General features: G+C 35.1%; 1 protein-coding gene across 2 annotated transcripts in view; it reads left to right on the top strand.

Moving 5' to 3' along the window:
* The window catches only part of USP15 (ubiquitin specific peptidase 15), a 132,422-nt gene that overhangs the window by 76,838 nt on the left and 35,214 nt on the right, over nt 1–20,370 (top strand). For both annotated transcript variants that reach the window (XM_008571001.1, XM_008571000.1), the window contains one exon: nt 565–709. In XM_008571001.1, the coding sequence (XP_008569223.1) occupies nt 565–709 (145 nt within the window). The remainder of the gene's footprint in view (nt 1–564; nt 710–20,370) is intronic.

The raw sequence follows: 20,370 nt of genomic DNA, 5'->3' as shown, positions 1-20,370 counted from the left end.
TTCCTTATCATCTAGCCTTTTTTCTGCATTTGAAAAGATTTTGCTGATAGAGCAAAGAAACTACAAATGGAATCTTCAGTGCATCAGAACAGTGATGTCACATTGGCTTTGGAAATCTCTGCTCTCACCTGTAACTAAAGCACAACTGTTGCTGTTTCTACTGTTCTCACTCTATTACAGTAGCAGGATGTAAAAGGGACATAAATGAGATGATTTGTTGCTGCGGGTGGTGTTTAAAATCTGAATGTTTTAAATTTGTTGGAGCAGTGAAGAAGGGAGCAAGCTGTGAAGTTGCTCCAATTAACCACGGGTAGAAAGATATAATAGTGGTTTGTATTGACTGTTGTGATATAAGATGCAGTGATTTTATTGACTGGATAAAAAAGTATTTTAACTAAGCAGATTATTTTGTTTGAAGTCATGTCTTCAAAAGTAAGTTGAGCGCTTTATAAAAGAAATTTAATGATTGACCAACTATCTTATAAATAGGCTTACAGTACTCCATTCATTATAACTCTATTGTAATATAATTGGCTGCATTATGAAAATTTTTTTTTCTTCCAGTGTGAAAAATTCAAATTATTGTCTCCCATCATATACTGCTTATAAGAGCTATGATTATTCAGAACCTGGAAGAAACAATGAACAGCCAGGCCTCTGTGGCCTAAGTAACTTGGGAAATACGTGTTTCATGAACTCAGCTATTCAGGTAGGTCTTTCCAAACAAAATGAAACTCGTGTTTCACGGAAATCATTTTTCATGAAAATCAGTAATACAAGAATAGAGTTGGGTTTTTATTTCAGAACATGGGTATTATATGTGTTTGGAGAGTTTATATTTTCATGGAAGATTTCATTATACACGTTTAACTCATTTCATTGTACTCCTGGTAGTAGAATATTATCACATTCTTCAATTAGGTGACGTGATTGATTACCATACTGTAGACAATTAAATATTACTTAATGCAAGAATATAGTTCTAAACAGAAAACTTAGGCTCTCTAAAAAGAAAAAAAAGCTCGTGAGATCTCTCCTTTATTCAGTAGAATCTGTTGCCTTTCTTTTTTTTAAGCCTTAATTGGAAATTAAGATTTTAAAACTGGTAAAATTTTGTGAACCTTTTTTTGTATACATATTTTAACAAATCACTTTCTGTTGAAAACATCTTTTAATTTGGGGATATAAGAGATCACTGCCCTTTTTACCCCCTTTTCCTCTCTATGGAGCTTCCCTTTTCTTTCTGCTGTGGTCTATACCTTCTTCCGACTTAACATGTTAAATATTTATGTCTTTGATTCTGAAGTAATGAGACATATGTATATTTTTAGTATCACTCATTATGCATAAAATTAGGGTTGGTTATGTCATTCCTCTTTTACAGATAGAATTGTATGTTTAAAAAAGCCCGAAATAATGGTAGACCATTTGATATTTGAATTTTAACCTTTTTTTTTCTTTTGGTCTTTTTTGTGAATTCTGAATTTTTAGTTTTAAATCTGTAATTTTTTGTTCCCTGTTGGTATTTTAATATTGAATCTCCTATGCCTAACAGGCAGCCTCCAGTGAAGTAGATTAAATGTAGAGTATGGATTGATAAGGACATTATTACACATATCTTTCTATCTGAGAAAAGGATAACTTTTTACCATCGAATATTCTAAGCAAATCTTTTTGTATATGGTCATTAATCCAGCTGTCTCCTAAATTAACCATTTTATTTATAGCATTCTTGGAAAGTTAGCAATTATATGTTATAACTCTCTAGGCCAGGAGTTGGCAATGTTCCTTTTAGAAATTGGAGGGTTGGGGTGGCATAATTAGTCAGTTTCTGATTTCTTGGGTTAGTATTGAGCCATTTGGGAAATAGCCTATCTGCTCAAGGAGATATACTATATAGGTTAATAAATTCTTCCTATAAATCTTCTTTAGGTAATGCAGTTCATACTTTAATGTGAATTACTTTATTCAAAATTGTTTTTCTAGAATGCTAGCACTAACATATAAGACAATTTAAAATTTAATCTTTATTTTTCTGGTAGGGGAGAAAAGGACCTCATCTAAGAAGAGAAAGCCAAAATGTATTATTATCCTAATAATTCTTTAGATAACAAAGTACAGGGTACTAAGCTTTCAGATAGGGATGGGACAGACAAATTGTAATTTGGTTTGGATATTTATTGGACTATCCTTCCTGTTCACTAAAAATTATCTTTAGTACCATCTCTGGAAAATGTTTTATATAAATGGTGGTTACACCAATACCAGAAAATCCTGTTCTTGGATCACCAAATCATATTAATTTTTATATTAACTCTTTATCTTTGCACTGCCAAAATGACTTTGGTGAGGCCTGATATTAGCTTGAGAGATTTTTTTGTTTGTTTTTTTCTAGTATTAAAAAAAAATCTTGGTGCTTTTTCATGAAGATTAAGAAAATATTTTAATAGCTTAGGCATTAAAAATTTCAGTCTGTCAGAAGAGAACAGGAGTTAATGTTAATGCTAATTATTTAGGGGGCTCTGGCCAGCATTCAGACTAAATCCCTTATAAGGCAGTATTATGTTCCGATTTTCTGTGCCTTTGATATAGTTTGTTTAGTAATCTCTCTACGTGGTTAACTGCAGTTTTTCAAAAATGGGTATTAAATTAAATCTAACCAGTTATGTTGAGCTAGATTTGGTATTTGTTTAGCTTTCTTGTATGTTATGTTTAAGGTGTCAGAAACTTTATTTCTGCTTCTATTCCAAGATATTTTATTACAGTAAGTAGGTAGATCTATTGCTGATCCTGTTTAGTATATCTCTTCATCACATATTCTCTTTCAACTGAGACATGGCCATGAAGGTGATAGTTTATAATTTTATGGTAATAATAAAGAAAATTTTTTATGAAAATCTCAGCAATGAGTATTTTAAGCAGTGGATGTTATTTCATGTCTGTATCTTAATTTAGTTGGAAATTATGCTTTCTCTAAAATAAAACTCATTAGACAAGGTAAAGAGAGGGGAAATGAGTATTTTTGCTGCTTTTGGCTTTTAATCCAAATCCAGAATTTAAAAAGATAGGACGTTAGTTAACTATTATTAAGACTTCTATGATTTTTAATTGGTTTAGATGTCAGTTCTCAAGCTGAAAATTTACAATAAGAGGGAATACAAAATGGTGGCAGTAGCCTTTATTCCTCTGTTTCATGAACACTCATGTAAGTTCATAGGTACACTGATGAAAAAAGGGTAATAGATGACTAATAGATTTTTTAAAGAATTTTTTTCAGATACTTTCTTTTATGCTTTTTTCAAGTTTCCTTGTAATTTCTTCTAAATTGAACACAATTCATGGACTTCAGAAAAGATTATGAAATAGCATTTCTACTGATCATTTGAATTTTAATGTAAACTCTCAAATTTAATAATTCCAAAAATATGAGTGGTCATTTTAGTATATCAGGTTGTAGAATTATTAATATATCTAAGGAAAAAAAAGTGCGAAAAGCATACTTATTTTTTTTATGTGAGAGTGGGTTATGCTTAGCCCATCAGAAGCCTTGAGATAGTGAAATCTTTTGACCACCCATGATTAAAAACTAAGCAGCACCAGTCTGAGTGTGATTTAACATTTTTATTGTTATAATTTAATTTAATTGTATCGGTACTCAAGATTTTCTCTGATGTAATGGCATGAATGAGTATTAGCTTTTTCTGATGAATATAGCACTGCCATATAGTTTCAGTTTATTAAGTTGAGGTGCTGGCAGTTTTCTCAGTTGGTTAGAGCACAGCCTGACAACACCAGGGTCACAGGTTCGAATCTCTGTACCATCCCGTCCCCCCCAAAAATCAATGTTTATCGAATGCCAAATATATATGAGGCATTTTTTGACAGTATCCTGATCTTATGAAGATTATAGTCTAGGTATTGTGATTTTCAAACTTTTTGCTTTTTAGCATCAAACCTTTCTTTAACTATTATTATGGAAAGTTTAATCATATCCCCAATATTTAAATAAAAGTAGTAAAATTGTTTTGATCGAGTGGAGTCCCCAGAACCCCATCTGCTTTCCTTAATGCCCCCAGAAGCATTCTTATGAAATCTCAGGACTCTGAAGAACAGTTTGAAAACTAAGTAAACTAAGTCTGGCTTTAAAAAAAAAACACATCATGTAAAAAACTAATAGTATAAGTTAGGAGCACAATCTATGGAATTACACTACCTGGACTAAAAATATGGCTTTCCTGCTTATTAATTGTGTTACCCTAGACAAGTTATATCCACAACTCATTTTTCTCGTCAGATGACAAGAAAATAATAGTACCCATAGGAGTTTGTAGAGGTTAAGTGAGTTGATGAATATAAAGCTCTTAGAATAGTGACTGGCACATCATGAATGCTGAATAGGTATTAGGTTGACATTATTTTGTCTTTTTTTTTTTTTGAAATTTAAAGCATTAAGCAGAGTGACTCTGGAAAGATTCTGTCTTCTGTAGCCCCTGAATTTGTTCTCCTTCCCTGTAAGTCTTACTTTTCTTTGACTGGACCTAGTGGACAAAGCAGAAAGAATTGAATGTATTTTTCTTTTTCTCTTAGTGCAATTGCAATAATAGTGTTTATCATCTGTTCCGTTTCTGAACTATGCCATTTTAGCTCTCCCTAGTCAAACTGATAGGCAATAGATATAACAACACAGAACTGTTTATGGTTATTCAATCTGCAGGGCACTCTAAAACTTAAAATTCTTGAGTTTATATTATGCCTGGCCTCATCCTACTGAGTAGTTATGATTATAACCATACACTGCCATGTCCCAGTGGTACAAATATGACAAAACAGTTTTCTAGTGCCCTAAATCTATTAGAGAATGTCCAGTTTTTTTCATTTGCATTATTGGAGAGGTAATTTTAATTAGCATTAGTTCAGTAAATTTAAGAGCACTCCAGTCCTTGTCTTTTTCATTGTCAAAGCCTACCTAGGAGCCTCATGATTGGCTTCCTAGAAGAAGCAAGTCTTCAGAAGAATTTGAAGCAGGGGAATGATGTGGTCTTTTACAGTGGAAAGCAGAATGGTGCAAGATGGTTGTTTCCAAATTCTTTCTTGGATGTAATAGGGCTCTTTAAATAGATTCTAGGAGGTCATTGAAAAAACTAATACTAATCAAGGACTTGTTCATTATTCTTGTCATAAAATATAAAATGAGTTGGGATTCCAAGGATTTTTAAAGTCTACTTTTTTTTCTATGATCTGTTGAATTAGAAAAAAATGTATTCAGTAAATTCAGAAGAATGTTAAACAAAAAGTTTAAAGTTTTTTAAGACTTAATTTAAGAAAATGAGTAATACTACACAGAAATAACATTCTTTTAAGAAACTAAATCCTCATTACATTGCAAAACAGTGAAAAAGTCATTACTGAAGATGTTATTTCTGTTATATTACTTTATAGCTTTGAATATGATGAATGCTATTCTGCTCTCACCTTGAGGCCTTCATTTTACCTTTATTGGAACAGATTCTCAGAAGCCTCGTTTAACGTGAAGCATCCTAATTTTATTCAAATTACCAACCATATATTTATATGCAGATAGTGATCTCACCCATGACACATGAGATGATTTTAAAAAATAGTGTAGGATCTTAAAGAAAATGACTTGTTCTGATAAACTGAGGATGTGGCTAACTAAAAGTTTAACTAAATTTAACTAAAACTACTTCTTTTTAGGGCAGGTTTCTATTCTAATCCAGGATATTAAGCATAATTATTTCCACATTACGTGGAGTACTTTCCACATTACATGTCAAAAATTTCATAGCAAACTATCATCAAAAATCTGTTTAATCATCTATCAAATGACAGCTCAGGTCTGCTTTCTATTTTGATAAAAGCAAAAAAAAAAAGGAAACAACCCTATTTGCATTAGAACCATTTACTTTTCTTAACATAGATACCAATGTTTTTATTTTCTCTTTGTTTGGACTACAGTAAGGAAGAAATATCACTTCCTTTCAGAAAGAGAGAGGGGTGGTAAACGGAGAACCTGCATTCTCAGGCAGACTGTTAAGAAAGAGTGTATGTAGTATAGTTCTGTAAGAATTTTAGGCAAGAGTATTTAAAGTATAATTCTGTAAGAACTTAGAAATCACAGCTGGGGGAAGAAATGGTATCTCTAAATGCTTTGCACTTGTGTAACTTGGCTAAGAGTGATATCTTGTCATGAAAACATGCCTTAATCTCAGAGGTGGGGATTCGATTTATCAGCTCTTCACATGCTTTTCAGTTAGTAACCAAATTTCTCTAGGATTAATGCTTCTATTTCTGAATTAGTATAGACTTTTAAATGTTTTGTCTGTCCCTTATTCCATAATTGGAAAATGACATGAGTATAGATCACAGAGGAGAGGTTGTTTTAAAGAATTGTAAATAATTACACCTGATTCTAAAATACACAATGGTTTTGCATTACTCTAGCTATAAAAGACCAACAACAATTTAATAACATACTTATTAGGTAATATTACAGTAATAACATAATAGTTATTAATATAGTTATACTAAAGTATCTTGTATTGATTTTAATAATTTATTCCTAGGATCTTTATTTATAATTGAAGGGAAAACAAAAGAAATGTCCATCTGTTGTCTATAATAGGAACGATACATTTCCACCCACCCCACCCTCAAAAAAAAACAAAAAGAAAGAAAAACTGGTTTTAAATTTACTTCTATTAAAATCAAACAGCTCATTTTCTTGATGTCAAAGTCTTTTCTAAGATCTGTTTTTCTCCTTTACTAAATGTATGCTAACATCATTTAACACTTTTTTTGTACCCATCTCTCCATGCCTGGTTCTGATCTGCATAACAGACAAAGATCTTATTAACATTTTACTTCGTGAAGATCACATTTTCATACTTCATTTTGTTAAACCTTTTGATCACTTCTAAGATAATCTTTACATTATAAAACTATGAAAATTTTAGTGAAAGTGTTGAGGGCTTCAGACATGTTCTGAATATCTGTGCCAAGATGAAACATAGTGAATGAAATTTTTATTTGATTTGATTTGATATTTTATTGGTTATGAATACTCATGAGATACAAAGCTGATTGTCACCACTCATGCCCAAGATGTGATGGCCAGATCCATACTGGCAGCATGCCCATTACCACAGATTGCAGTTATACCTTGTGTCCTCCACCCAATTATCCCCGACCTCCCTACCCATCCCCCTTTCCCCTACTCTACTTTGTATCCCTATGTATGTTCTCTCCCTCTGCAAGTCCATCACACCATGGTGGTCTTTCTTTCCTTCCTTCTTTCTCTCTTAGCTCACACTTATGAGTGAGTACGTGTAGTATTTATCCCTTTCTGCTTTGCTTATTTCACTCAATATAAGTTTCTCCAAGCTCATTCATGTTGTTGCAAATGGGAGAATTTCATTCTTTTTCATGGCAGAGTAGTATTCCATGGTGTACATATACCACATTTTCCTTTTTTTTTTTTTAGCTTTATTGATAGAAATTTTATTCTACAAATAATTTGTTGAAAATGAAGGTCTTTTCTCTAACATTGACTTCTATTGTTTTATGATAGATACCATTGCATAGTGAAAATACACCAAAAATCTAATTGGACCATTAGCATATAAACTCTATGAAGGCATAGGTATTGTTTTGTTTCAATGTTTCAATAATTGTTGAATAAACAAATCTATTTGTTAAAGGACGTAAGACAAACAGAAGTTCCATGGTGCATTAAAAACCGCATGCACTCAGTAGTGTACAAAAGGGTAGAGGGTATAATGGAAGAGGTGATTCAGTCATTAAATAAATAACAATATCTCTTGTCTAGTAGAGAGGCCATTTCAGCAGTCCACATGAGAGGTGATACGAAGTTAAAATGAAAAGAAGTGGGTAGACAGGTAATAAAAAGGAAAAATTCACAGGATTGTTCATAGGTTACATACAGCAGATGAGAGAGAGGACAAGAGATAGATTGTCATATGTTCCGTTTTGTAATATTAAGAACAGTGAAAAAGAACCAACAACAGGCAGCTTATGATTTAATTATGATGTGTTAATTTTGATGTTGCTTTTAATATATCTAGGTAGAGAAGTTAAATACATAGTTGAATATAAAAATATAGGTAGAAAAGTCTATACCAAAATATAAATCTGGGTATCACCTGTATAATGATTTTATTTTAAACTGTGATTAAGTCATAACATACTTGTCATTCTCAAAAACCTAGTGATGAGAGAAATAAAAAAAAAATCAAAATTTTGTAATTCAGGAAGGGTGGTGCAGCAACAGAGGTCAGCTCAGTGTGGAATGAGACACACAGGGACCTGACCACACCTTGAGGGGGCCAGGAGCCCATGGTTAGTTGAAAGAACAATGTAATTGAGGTTTAGCGTTTGCTCTTTCTATTCTGAGCAACTGGCCAAAATACTTCAGTCTCTGCAAAAGAAAACTTATAATAATGCCCATCAAGTTTATGATTGTCTATTAAATAGAAAAGCATTATGAATAGTAAAATGCCTACATCAATGATCTAATTTGAATTTGATTTTCTTAATTTTATGTAGCCCAGTTTAAAGATGACATAAGGTTATGCAAACTATTCAGGTCACTCAGTCTCTTTGACTCTGAAATTCAAGTTCTTTTTTTTTTTTTTTTTTATTGAATCAAAATTGATTATACATACTTTTGGGATTCAACATTGAGATATGCTGATCAAATATACATATTTTGGGGTTCAACATTGAGATATGTTGATCAAATCAATATTACTAGCATATATATTGTTACAAATCATAATTATTCTTTATGCCCTTGTCCAATCCCTCCCCATCCCCTTTTCCCTCCCTCCTCCCCCTTCTAATTACCCTAGACTTCTCTCCCTCTGAAAGAATAATGGTTACTCTGTTGATTTGCTGTCCAAATGATCTGTCCAATACTGAGAGGCATGATCAGGTCCCCCAATACAATCATAGAGCAGATGCCTCTTCCGTCACTCTGAAATGATATACCACATCTTCCTTATCCAATCGTCCATCGATGGACATCTTGGGTATTGTAAACAGAGCTGCAATGAGCATGGGAGTGCAGGTATCCCTTCAACATGATGATTTCCATCCCTTTGGGTATATACCCAGAACTGGAATTACTGGATCATTGAAGATCTATCTGTAGTTGTTTGAGAAACTTGCATACTGTTTTCCATAGTGGTTGTACTAATTTACAGCCCCACCAACAGAGTAGGAGCATTCCCTTTTTCCACACCCTCGTCAGCATTTGTTATTCTCTTTTTTATTATAGCCACTCTAACTGGGGTTAGGTAATATCTCAGTGTGGTTTTAATTTGGATTTCCCTGATGACTGGTGATGTTAAGCATTTTTTCATATACCTGTTGGCCTTTTGTATGTCTTCCTTTGAAAAATGTCTATTCAGCTTCTTTGCCCATTTTTTAATTAGGTTATTTGGTTTTTTTACTATGTAATTGCTTTAGTTCCTTATGTGTTAATATTAATCCCTTGTCAGATGCATAGTTAGCAAAAATTTTCTCCCACTCTGTAGATTGTCATTTCACTTTGTTGATTGTTTCCTTCACTGTGCAGAAGGTTTTAGTTTGATATAGTCCCATTTGTTTATTTTTTCTTTTGTTGCCTGTGCTTTTGGGCTCATGTTCATAAAGTCTGTGCCCAGACCTAGTTCCTGAAGTGTTTCACCTATATTTTCCCTTAGTAATTTTACAGTTTCAGGTCTTATACTTAAGTCTTTAATCCTTTTTGAGTTGATTTTAGCACATGGTGAGAGATGCGTGTCTAGTTTCATTCTTCTGCATCTGGATATACAATTTTCCCAGGACCACTTATTGAAGAGATAGTCTTTTACCCAATGTAGGTTTTTGTTTCCTTTGTCCGGTATCAGATGGCTATAAGCCTGATGGGTGATTCCTGGATTCTCTATTCTACTCTATGGTCTGAGTGTCTATTTTTATTCCAGTACCATGCTGTTTTGGTTACTATACCATTGTAGTTAATTTGAAGTCAGGTAGTGTTATGCGTCTGGCTTTATTTGGTTTTTTTTGTTTGTTTTTTTGGTTTTTTTGCTCAGGATTGCTTTGGCTCTTCAGGGTCGTTCATTCCATATGAATGTTGAGATTCTTTTTTCCATTTCTGTGAAGAATGTCACTGGTATTTTGATTGGGATTGCATTGAATCTGTAGATCACTTTGGGTAGTATAGACATTATCACAGTGTTAATTCTTCCAATCCAAGAACATGGAATGTCTTTCCATCTTTTGGTGTCATCTTTAATTTCTTTCAGTCATGGTTTGTAGTTTTCATTGTAGAGATCTTTCACCTCCTTGGTTAATTGATTCCTAGGTATTTTATTTTTTTCCTGACTGTTGTAAATGGGCTTACATTCTTGATTTTTCTTTCTGTTAGCTCATTACTGGAGAACACAAATGCAACTTGATGGAGTTTGGACATGTTGTCCCCTCCAAAACTCATGTGGAAATTTGATCTCCAATGTGGCAGTGTTGGAAGTGTTGGAAGTGTGACTGATTGAGTCATGGAGGTGGATCCCTCATGAATGGATTAATGCTCTCCCTGGGGTAGGGGGGATTAATGAGTGACTTCTCGCTCTATTAGTTCCCACGAGTGCTTGCTGCTTAAAAAGACCCTGGCACCTTCTCTCTCTCTCTCTTGCTTCCTCTTGCCATGTGATCTGCTTGTACCTGCTGGCTCCCTGCCACTTTTCACCATGAGTAGAAGCAGCCTGAGGCCCGTGCCAGATGCAGCTGTCCCAGAATTGTAAGCCAAATAAAGCTCGGTTCTTTATAAATTACCCAGTCTCTGGTATTTCTGTTATAGCAACACAAAACGGACTAATACACAACTGATTTGGGGCCATTTATTTTGTATCCTGCAATGTTTCTGAAATTATTAACAAGCTTTAGGAGTTTTTTTGATAGTCTTTAGGTTTTTCTATATATAGTATCATGTCATCTGCAAACAGGGACAGTTTGACTTCATCTTTTCCAATATGGATGCCCTTTATTTCTTGCTCTTGCCTGATTGCTCTGGCTAGTGCTTCCAGTACTGTGTTAAATAGTGTTGAGATTGGGCATCCTTGTCTTGTTCCTCCTCTTAAGGGAAAAACCTTCAGTTTTTCCCCATTCAGAATGATACTGGCGGTAGGCTTGTCATAAATGGCTTTTATTGTGTTGAGATACTTTCCTTCTGTACCTAATTTGTTGAGAGTCTTTATCATGAAGGGATGTTGAATTTTGTCAAATGCTTTTTCAGCATCTATTGAGATAATCATATAGTTTTTGTCCTTGAGTTTGTTGATGTGATGTATCACATTTGTTGACTTTTGTATGTTGAACCATCCTTGCATGCCTGGGATGAATCCCACTTGATCATGGTGTATAATTTTTTTAATGTGTTGCTGTGTTCTGATTGCTAATGTTTTGTTGAGCATTTTTGCATCTGTGTTCATTCAAGGATATTGGCCTGTAATTTTCTTTTTTGTTGTGTCTTTATCTTGTTTTGGTATTAGAATTATGTTGGTATCATAGAATGAGTTTGGGAGAGTGGCTTCTGTTTCAATTTTTGGAATAGTTTGAGGAGAATTGGTATTAATTCTTCTTTAAAGGTTTGATAGAAGTCAGCTGTAAAGCCATCCAGACCTGAGCTTTTCTTTGTTGGAAGATTGCTGATTACCACTTCAATCTCATTGCTTGTTATTGGTCTGCTCAGGTTTTCTATCTCTTCTTGGTTCAGTCTGGGTAGTTTATATGTGTCCAGAAACTTATCCATATCTTCCAGGTTTTCATATTTGTTGTCATACAGTTGTTTATAATACTCTCTAATGATTCTTTGTATTTCTGTGGTACCAGTTGTAATGTCTCCCTTTTCATTTCTGATTTTTGTTTTTTTGGGTCTTCTCTCTTTTTTGTTAACCTAGCTAATGGTTTATCTGTTTTATCTTCTCAAAAAACCAACTTTTTGTTTTGTTGATGTTTTCTATTGTTTTTTGGGTCTCTATTTCATTTAGTTCTGCTCTGATCTTTATTATTTCTTTCCATCTACTACCGTTCAGATTGGATCGTTGTTTTTCTGGTTCCTTGAGGTGTAGCGTTTTGTCATTTATTTGAAGTCTTTCCATTCTTTTGATGTAAGCATTTATTGCAATAAACTTCCCTCTGAGTACTGCTTTTGCAGTATCCAACAAGTTTTGGTATGATGTGTCTTTTCTAATTTTCATTAGTTTCAAGAAATTTTTTATTTCCTGTTTAATTTCTTCTTGGACCCATAGGTCATTCAGGAGCCTATTGTTTAGTAGTTTCCATGTATTTATATAGTTTCCAGAGTTTTGCTTGTTATTAATTTCCAGTTTTAGTCCACTGTGGTCTGAAAAGATACTTGGAATGATTTCACTTTTTAAAAATTTGCTGAGACTAGATTTGTGACCTAATATATGGTTCATCCTGGAGAATGTTCCATGTGCTGATGAAAAGAGTGTATATTCTTTAGTTGTTGGGTGAAATGTTCTGAATATATCTGCCACATCCAGTTGGTCTAAGGTATAATTTAAATCCTGTGTCTCTTTGTTGATTTGTTGCCTGGAAGATCTGTCCCATACTGAGAGAGGGGTGTTCAAGTCACCCACTATTAACGTATTAGGGCCTATTTCTTTCTTTAGGTCTAAGTGTGTTTGCTTTCTATATCTGGGTGCTCCAGTATTGGATGCATACATATTTATGATTGTTATGTCTTTTAGCTGGATAGATCCTTTCATCATTAGATAGTGGCCTTTGTCTCTTTTTATGGATTTGGTTTAAAATCTATTTTATCTGATATAAGAATCACTCTTACTGCTCATTTTTGGTTTCCATCTGCATGGTATATGTTTTTCCATCCCTTCACTTTTAGTTTATGTGTGTCTTTACAGGTGAGATGGGTCTCTTGAAGACAGCATATACTTGGGTCTAGCTTTTTAATCCAGTCAGTCAGTCTCTGCTCGGTGTCACGCCTGCACCGCGCTCAACCAGTGAGCGGACTGGTCTCTATATGGGATCCGAATCCTCGGTGGGAGCGCCGCCGCGCTCCCAAGCGCTGCACTCTACCAAGTGCACCACCGGGCTTCCGCGCTCCCAAGCGCCGCACTCTACCGAGTGCACCACCGGGCCGGCCCAAGTCTCTGTCTTTTGAATGGGGAGTTTAGTCCATTAATATTTAGGGTAGTTATTGAAAAGTGTTGCTTAATTCTTGTCATTTAATTGCTTCTTGTTTAGATGGTATAAATATCTTTTGATCATTATTTCCCCTTTTATTTCTCTTCTTCGATGTTAGTTGGGAATTTAAGGTGGGATGATTTAGCTTCTTTCTCGCTGGCATTTTTTTTTTTAACTGTTTTGTTTTGCTCTTTCTTGTGTATTTGTGATAGTGGACACCGTTATTCAGATTCCAGATGACTGACACCCTTGGGAATTTCTTGCAGGGCTGGTCGTGTGGTGGTGAACTCCCACAGTTTTTGTTTGTCTGGGAAATATACTATTTCTCCCTCATTTCTGAAGGAGAGCCTTGCTGGGTAAAGAATTCTTGGGTGGCAACTTTTTTCTTTTAGTATTTTGAATATATCATTCCACTTTTTTCTGGCCTGTAGGGTGTCAGTTGAGAAGTCTGCTGTTAGTCTGATGTGAGTTCCCTTATAGGTGACTTGATTTTTCTCTTACTGCTTTTAGAATTCTCTCTTTGTCTTTGAGCTTTGAAAATTTGACTATGTGTCTTGGAGAGGATCTTTTTGGATTGAATCTGTTTGGGGACTTTTGAGCTTCCTGGATCTGAAGGCCCTCATCTCTCCCTACACCTGAGAAGTTTTCTGTTATTATTTCCTTGAATAGGTTTTCAAGACCTTTTTCTTTCTCCCCTTCTGGAATACCCACAATTTGGATGTTAGAGTGCTTGAGGTTGTCTGCTGTCTCTGTTAGATTTTCTTCATTATTTTTAATTCTCTTTTTCTTTTTTCTGTCTGCCTGGGTTATTTAAAAATGACCATCTTTGAGATCTGAAATTCTTTCTTCTGCTTGCTCTAGTCTACTCTTCAAGCCCTTTGTTGTGCTTTTTATTTCATTGAATGAGTCTTTCATTTCTAGGAGTTCTGCTACACTCTTTTTTACGGTAGTAATCACTTCATAAATTTTCTTCATGTTCTGGGTATTTTTTCTTGTTTCTGTTTGTTCTTTAATTGAGTCTTCTTTTATCTCTTTGCGTTTTCTTAAGATCATTGCTTGGAATTCCTTTTCAGACATTTCGAGGATTCACCGTTCTATGGGGTCTGAAATTTGAGCATTACTGTATTCCTTTGGTGGTGTCATATCTTCTTGTTTACAGTTCTAGTATTTTTTCGTTGATGTTTGGTCATCTCATAGAGGACTTGCTGCTTCTATTACTCTGGGGTTGGCTATGAGAATAAAGATTTCTTCCTCTGTTTGCAGGCTTTATTGGTGAGGACTCTTATTATCAACGTAGTCAAGTGAGCAATAGGCTGCCTGTAAAGTGGACCTGGTTGCTACTGTATTGGTGAACTGTCCTTGAGGTGACAATAGGTGTGGCAGTGCCTATATTACACCACCTTGGCTCCTCTTCAGGAATCTGTGGCCATGGACTGAGCCCCCAGTACCATGCAGGTCTTGGCTCATCTCCGTGCCTGCTGGGGCTATGGGCTCTTTCCTCCAGGGCCTTAGACTGAGCCCCCAGAGCTGTGCAGGTCTCGGCTCACATCAGCACCTGCAGGGCCTGTGGGCACTTCCCTCCAGGGCCCAAGATTGAGCCCTGATGCTGCACGGGTCTCGGCTCACCTCAGCGGTGGCAGCAGTCCTGGGCACTTCCCTCCAGGGCCTAAGACTGAGCCCTGGTGCCACGTGGGTCTTGGCTCACATTGGCCGCTGTTGTGGCTGTGGTTAACACTTTTTTGAATGGAAGATCCTAAAGTGTTCCAGGCTTATATACTACATTATGAATTGATATTATTAAATAGACATTAGAAAATATAGGAGATTGGACTGATAAATCCTTGAAAAGATGAAAGCCACACTAAATCCCTCTAAGGGACTTGTCTTATTATCTTTTGCCTATTTATTTTTAAATGTTTACATTTAAATTCTAGTCAGTTAAGGCTGTGCTTACAAAGAGGCATAATCTATTGGATTTTCTTTTTTTTTTTAATGTCACTGATCTTGAGATCATCTTCTTTCTATTTTAGTTTGTGAGTACCATGGTACTTCAAAAAGTTCTTGGAAAGATTCATATTATCTTAATTCTGTTTTTCCATGAACTTTATGAAGTACCCACATAGAAATAGTTTATGATAATGCTTGTTACACGTGGTCAACTTTTTTTTCCTTTTTTGTTTTGTTCTTTTGGTGGCTGGCCAGTACAGGGATCCAAATCCTTGACCTTGCCATTATCAGCACCACACTCTCACCAAGTGAGCTAAACAGCCAGCCCACACGTGATCAACTTTGTCATTGTCACTTTGAAAATAGTGGATGTTTCAGTTCAGTATTCTTTTAGTAGTATACATTTGGAAACTAATTGCTAAATATTATAAATCACATCTTTACAGTGATTTATAAACTATACTATTTTAGGCAGGGAGAGGGTCAGTGAGTTGGTAACTGAAACCATTGTTTGGTTAATATCTAAAATAAAGTACTAGTTCTTCTCTAAACCCATATTAAAACATTAACAGCCCAGTATTATACCTGCAGCCTCTGATAATAACAGTACCCTTCTTTGCATAGTACAGGTTGTTTTTCATATTTTCATTTTCTTAATTTCCCCCTCACAGAGGTCCATAAGTTATGGCTAAGCTCCCTATTTCACTAATGAGGAAATTGAGGTAAGGAAAGTTTAAATGAGTTGCCAGTCACTAAGATAAGTTAAAAAGTTAAAACTGGGTTATTATACAGAACATTCTGAGAAAATGTAAGAAATGTTTTAAATATGTTTTGAGGCAGGATATACATACCAAAGTTTATTATTTTAACCATTTTTAAATGTACAATTCAGTGTCATTAAGTAACTCACATTGGTGTACAACCATTAAAAATGTTTTTATGGGGCCGGCCTGTGGCTCACTCGGTAGAGTGCGGTGCTGATAACACCAAGGCCACGGGTTCGGATCCCATATAGGGATGGCCGGTTCGCTCACTGGGTGAGCGTGGTGCTGACAACACCAAGTCGAGGGTTAAGATCCCCTTACCAGTCATCTTTAAAAAAAAATTAAAAAATGTTTTTATGTTTATGCCAAATGAATGTCCTCATAATACAAGATGCTCCCAGAAAGTAGCATTATTGTTGCACCATTCAAAATAGTTTCCCTGGTAGGTTATGTACACACTTGTTCATTTGATGACAGGAGTATTCAAAACGTTCAAGCACTCCTTTTAGAATTGCTTTCATTCTTATGAATATCACTGGTGGATATTTTTTCTTCTTTGATGATAAAATTGATCTCCACAAACCAGTAATTTTATCAGAGCTTTATCTTCAGAATATTGTAAGTGGTCAGGCTGGGTAACTTTTTTTCATGTAAGATATACTTATGAAATCATTAATTCAGTTACTTAATAAATATTTATTAAGGACCTACTAAGTGCTTTTCACTCTGATAACCACCAGTTATAAACAATTTCTGTTTCCATGGACTTTACAGTCTAATAGGGGAAATAAACATTAAATCAATCATGAATTAGAATAAGCATCATGAAAAGGAGAAATATAGTGCTATGAGTAAGTAACAGGAGCCTAGAGAGCACCTAATACATACTAGGTGTCATACTCACTAGAAGTAACATTTGAGCCATGACCAAAGAATAGCTATGACTTAGGCAGGTGAGAGTTGAAGTTAGATGGAATAAAAACATGTGCAAAGCCCCTAAAATGGACAAGTTTTATAAACCAAGAGTAACCTGTGCAATAATGTATGAAGTGGGGGAGTGGGGCAAAATGAGTTTTAAGAAGTAGGCAAAGGCTAGATCATTTAGGGAGAATTTGGATTTTATTTATTTATTTATTTATTTTTTTAGAATTTGGATTTTAATGTGTTACAAACACATTGAAGCTTCCAGCTATCATCTGATTTATTGTAATTATCTCCTAGGTGGGTTTTTTTTTGCTTCTACCTTTAACCCCTACAGTCTGTACTTAAAAGAGCAGGCAGAGAGATCCTTTTCAAACCTAAGGCATTTCTTGTTACTTTTTTTCTATAATACTAAATGCCTTCTCATTTCACTCAACAAAAGCCAAAGTACTTAAAGCAGAGTATAAGAACCCTATGATGTAGCCCCTGCTATCTTAATTCCTACCATTTTTCCGCTATGCTCATTTCACTCCATCCTCACTGGCTTCCTCTCACATGCCAAGAATGTTCCTGCCTCAGAGTCTCTGAACTTGCAATTTTCTTTAACTGTAATGTTCTTCCTCCAAATATTTATACACTTGCTCTCTCACTTCTGTTAGGTCTCTATTATCAGTGAGGTCCTTCCCCAGTCACCCTATATCAAATAATAACTTTCCTTCCCACATTTCATACAGCACTCATGACCATCTAACATGCTCTATTTATATTTGTCTTTTCCCCCTCATTCCCAACATACATAAATACACAAATACAAATATAAGCTTCATAAGTGTAGGGACTTTGTTTTAGTCACTGCTGTAGCCCCATTACCTAGAATAGTGTCTGGCATATTGAAGGCACTCAAATTAATGAAAGTTAAAGAGAGTCACAAGTTTCTCTCTAGTTTTCTTCATCATAATGAAGAATATAACCATTTAATGAAATCAAGGTGGTGGGAGGAGGGACACATAGGAAGAGTAGATTTGGGGTGGAGAGAAGATTGAGTTATGTTAGGCATGTTCAGTTTGTGATGCCCATGAAACATCTAAGTAGATAGATCATAGGCACTTAGATATTCTTATATGGAATATAGACCAGAGCCCTAGTCTGGAAATAAATATATGACTGTTTTAAATGATATTTAAAATCATGGAAATGGTTGCATCTAAATGAGGGCAACTATGAAAAAGAGGTCCCAGGACTAAGCCCTAGAATACATTTGAATGGAGGAAAGACACTTCTGTTGCAATAGGAAAAAAAGACGGGATTGTGGATACAAGTAGTTTCTAGATTTTGGTATGACTTCCATTATCCCCGAAATTACTATTGGTTATGACTTATATTTTGTTCATGTGGGCATAAAATAGCAGAAAATGACCAGAGGTACAAACTATAACATTATAGTTCATGCTTGTTCCTGTATTTTTCCACCACAGAAATCCCTATAACAGAACTCTATTTCGCCACAGCAAAAAACACATGGTTCATACACTAAATGAAATCCCCTATATGCTAACTGTTGATGCTTTTCTCATGTGCGCCAGCTCTAAAAAGATGAGTACCTAAAATATTTTGAGCAATATGTAGTGCTTATTCATAATGCCTTAAGTATATACTGGGTTTGGTATATTCCAGGTAATACTGCCTCAATTATATAGTAGATTAGATATGTAACCAAGGCATTATGAATAATTCCTAGGGCTTTTCTGAGTATTATATACTTTACCAGGAGAAGGCTTTCAGTAAGTGTTTTTAAAATAAAACAAATTTCTGACAAAAATGTTACTAGCTGTTTATAAGGGAATCCTTAATAAAAAAAACATTCTTTTAGATTCCTCTTATACTTAACAACAGTCTCATTGAATACATACCAGAAATGTATCTGTCATCATGATTATACCACCATCTTACTGGAATCTCTTTTACCTTCTCTGACACTTGTTCCATTGTTTTCTCTTTGTTCTATACCTTTAACTTTACCTCTTCACTGTCTTTCTTCCTTTCAGCATATATACATAGTCAAGTTTTTTTGTTTTTTAAGTGCGGGGGCGGGGAGTGGAGTGAAGGGGACTTATGACCTTGAAAAGGGTGGTGTGTGCTCTCTCCCTACTGTAGCTCCCATTCAATAGTCCTGACCTCACTGAAATCATCAGCTACATTGCATGGTAGCTAAAAGCATGGATTTTGGAGCCAGACTGCCTGAATTCAAATCCTAGTCCTGCCACTTATGAATTGTGTGACCTTGCATAAGAAACTTCTTAGTTTCTTTGTCTGTAAAATGCAGATAAAATACTTAAGAAGTGCTTGGCACATAGTAAACAATATATAAGTATCAGCTGCTGTTATTGTCATCACTGTGACCATCATACCACCCATAGGAATTACTTTTGATAAGGTCACTCTTGACCTCCTGTTTGCTAGGTTCTTTGTATCCCTTTACCTTCAAGAGGTTGACATCCATTTATATGCTGACAAATCCCAAATATGTCTCAACCATAATTCTCCCTTCTGAGTTTCCCACCAGTATAATTGTTAAGTGGGCATTCCTTCCAAGATAAGACTATGGATACTCAAACTTAACATATCTACCAAGACTAATCTTCATCCTTTTGTCTCTTATACTTACTTATAGGTACTACTATCCACTTAGTAACCCAAGTCAAAAACCTGAAGTTTATCCCAAGTACTGTTCATTCTACCTTTTAAATATCAGTTACATCTGTTGTTTCCTCTCCTGCCAGTACATTATTTCAACACTTAAGCATTTTTTATGTGAATGCCCAAATATATCTCTAAGTCATCTCTTCCACCATTTGTCCTCTTCCAATACATTTAGTAGACTGCTTCCAAATTCTTTGTTTTTTATTTTTTATTTTTATTTTGTTTTGTCGATATACAATGTGGTTGATTATTTTGGCCCATTACTGAAACCTCCCTCCCTCCGTCCTTTCCCCCCTCCCTCCCAACAATGTCCTTTCTCTATGCTTCTCATATCAACTTCAAGGAATTGCAATTGTTATGTCTTCTCCCCCCGCCCCCTGTTTTTATTGTGTGTGTGTGTGCGCGCGCGCGCGTGTGAATTTATTTATTTTTAGTTCCCACCAATAAGTGAGAACATGTGATATTTCTCTTTCTGTGCTTGACTTGTTTCACTTAATATAATTCTCTCTAGGTCCATCCATGTCATTGCAAATGGCAGTATTTCATTCTTTTTTATAACTGAGTAGTATTCCATTGTGTAGATATACCACAATTTCCGTATCCACTCATCCGATGATGGACATTTGGGCTGGTTCCAACTCTTGGCTATTGTAAAGAGTGCTGCGATAAACATTGGGGAACAGGTATATCTTAGACTTGATGATTTCCATTCTTCTGGGTATATTCCCAGCAGTGGGATAGCTGGGTCATATGGCAGATCTATCTGCAATTGTTTGAGGAACCTCCATAC

Source organism: Galeopterus variegatus, unplaced genomic scaffold (assembly GCF_000696425.1).
Source record: "Galeopterus variegatus unplaced genomic scaffold, G_variegatus-3.0.2 Scaffold653, whole genome shotgun sequence".
Taxonomy (NCBI): domain Eukaryota; kingdom Metazoa; phylum Chordata; class Mammalia; order Dermoptera; family Cynocephalidae; genus Galeopterus; species Galeopterus variegatus.
The sequence above is the reverse complement of the archived record's forward strand: the minus strand, read 5'-3'. Positions and strand labels throughout refer to the sequence as shown.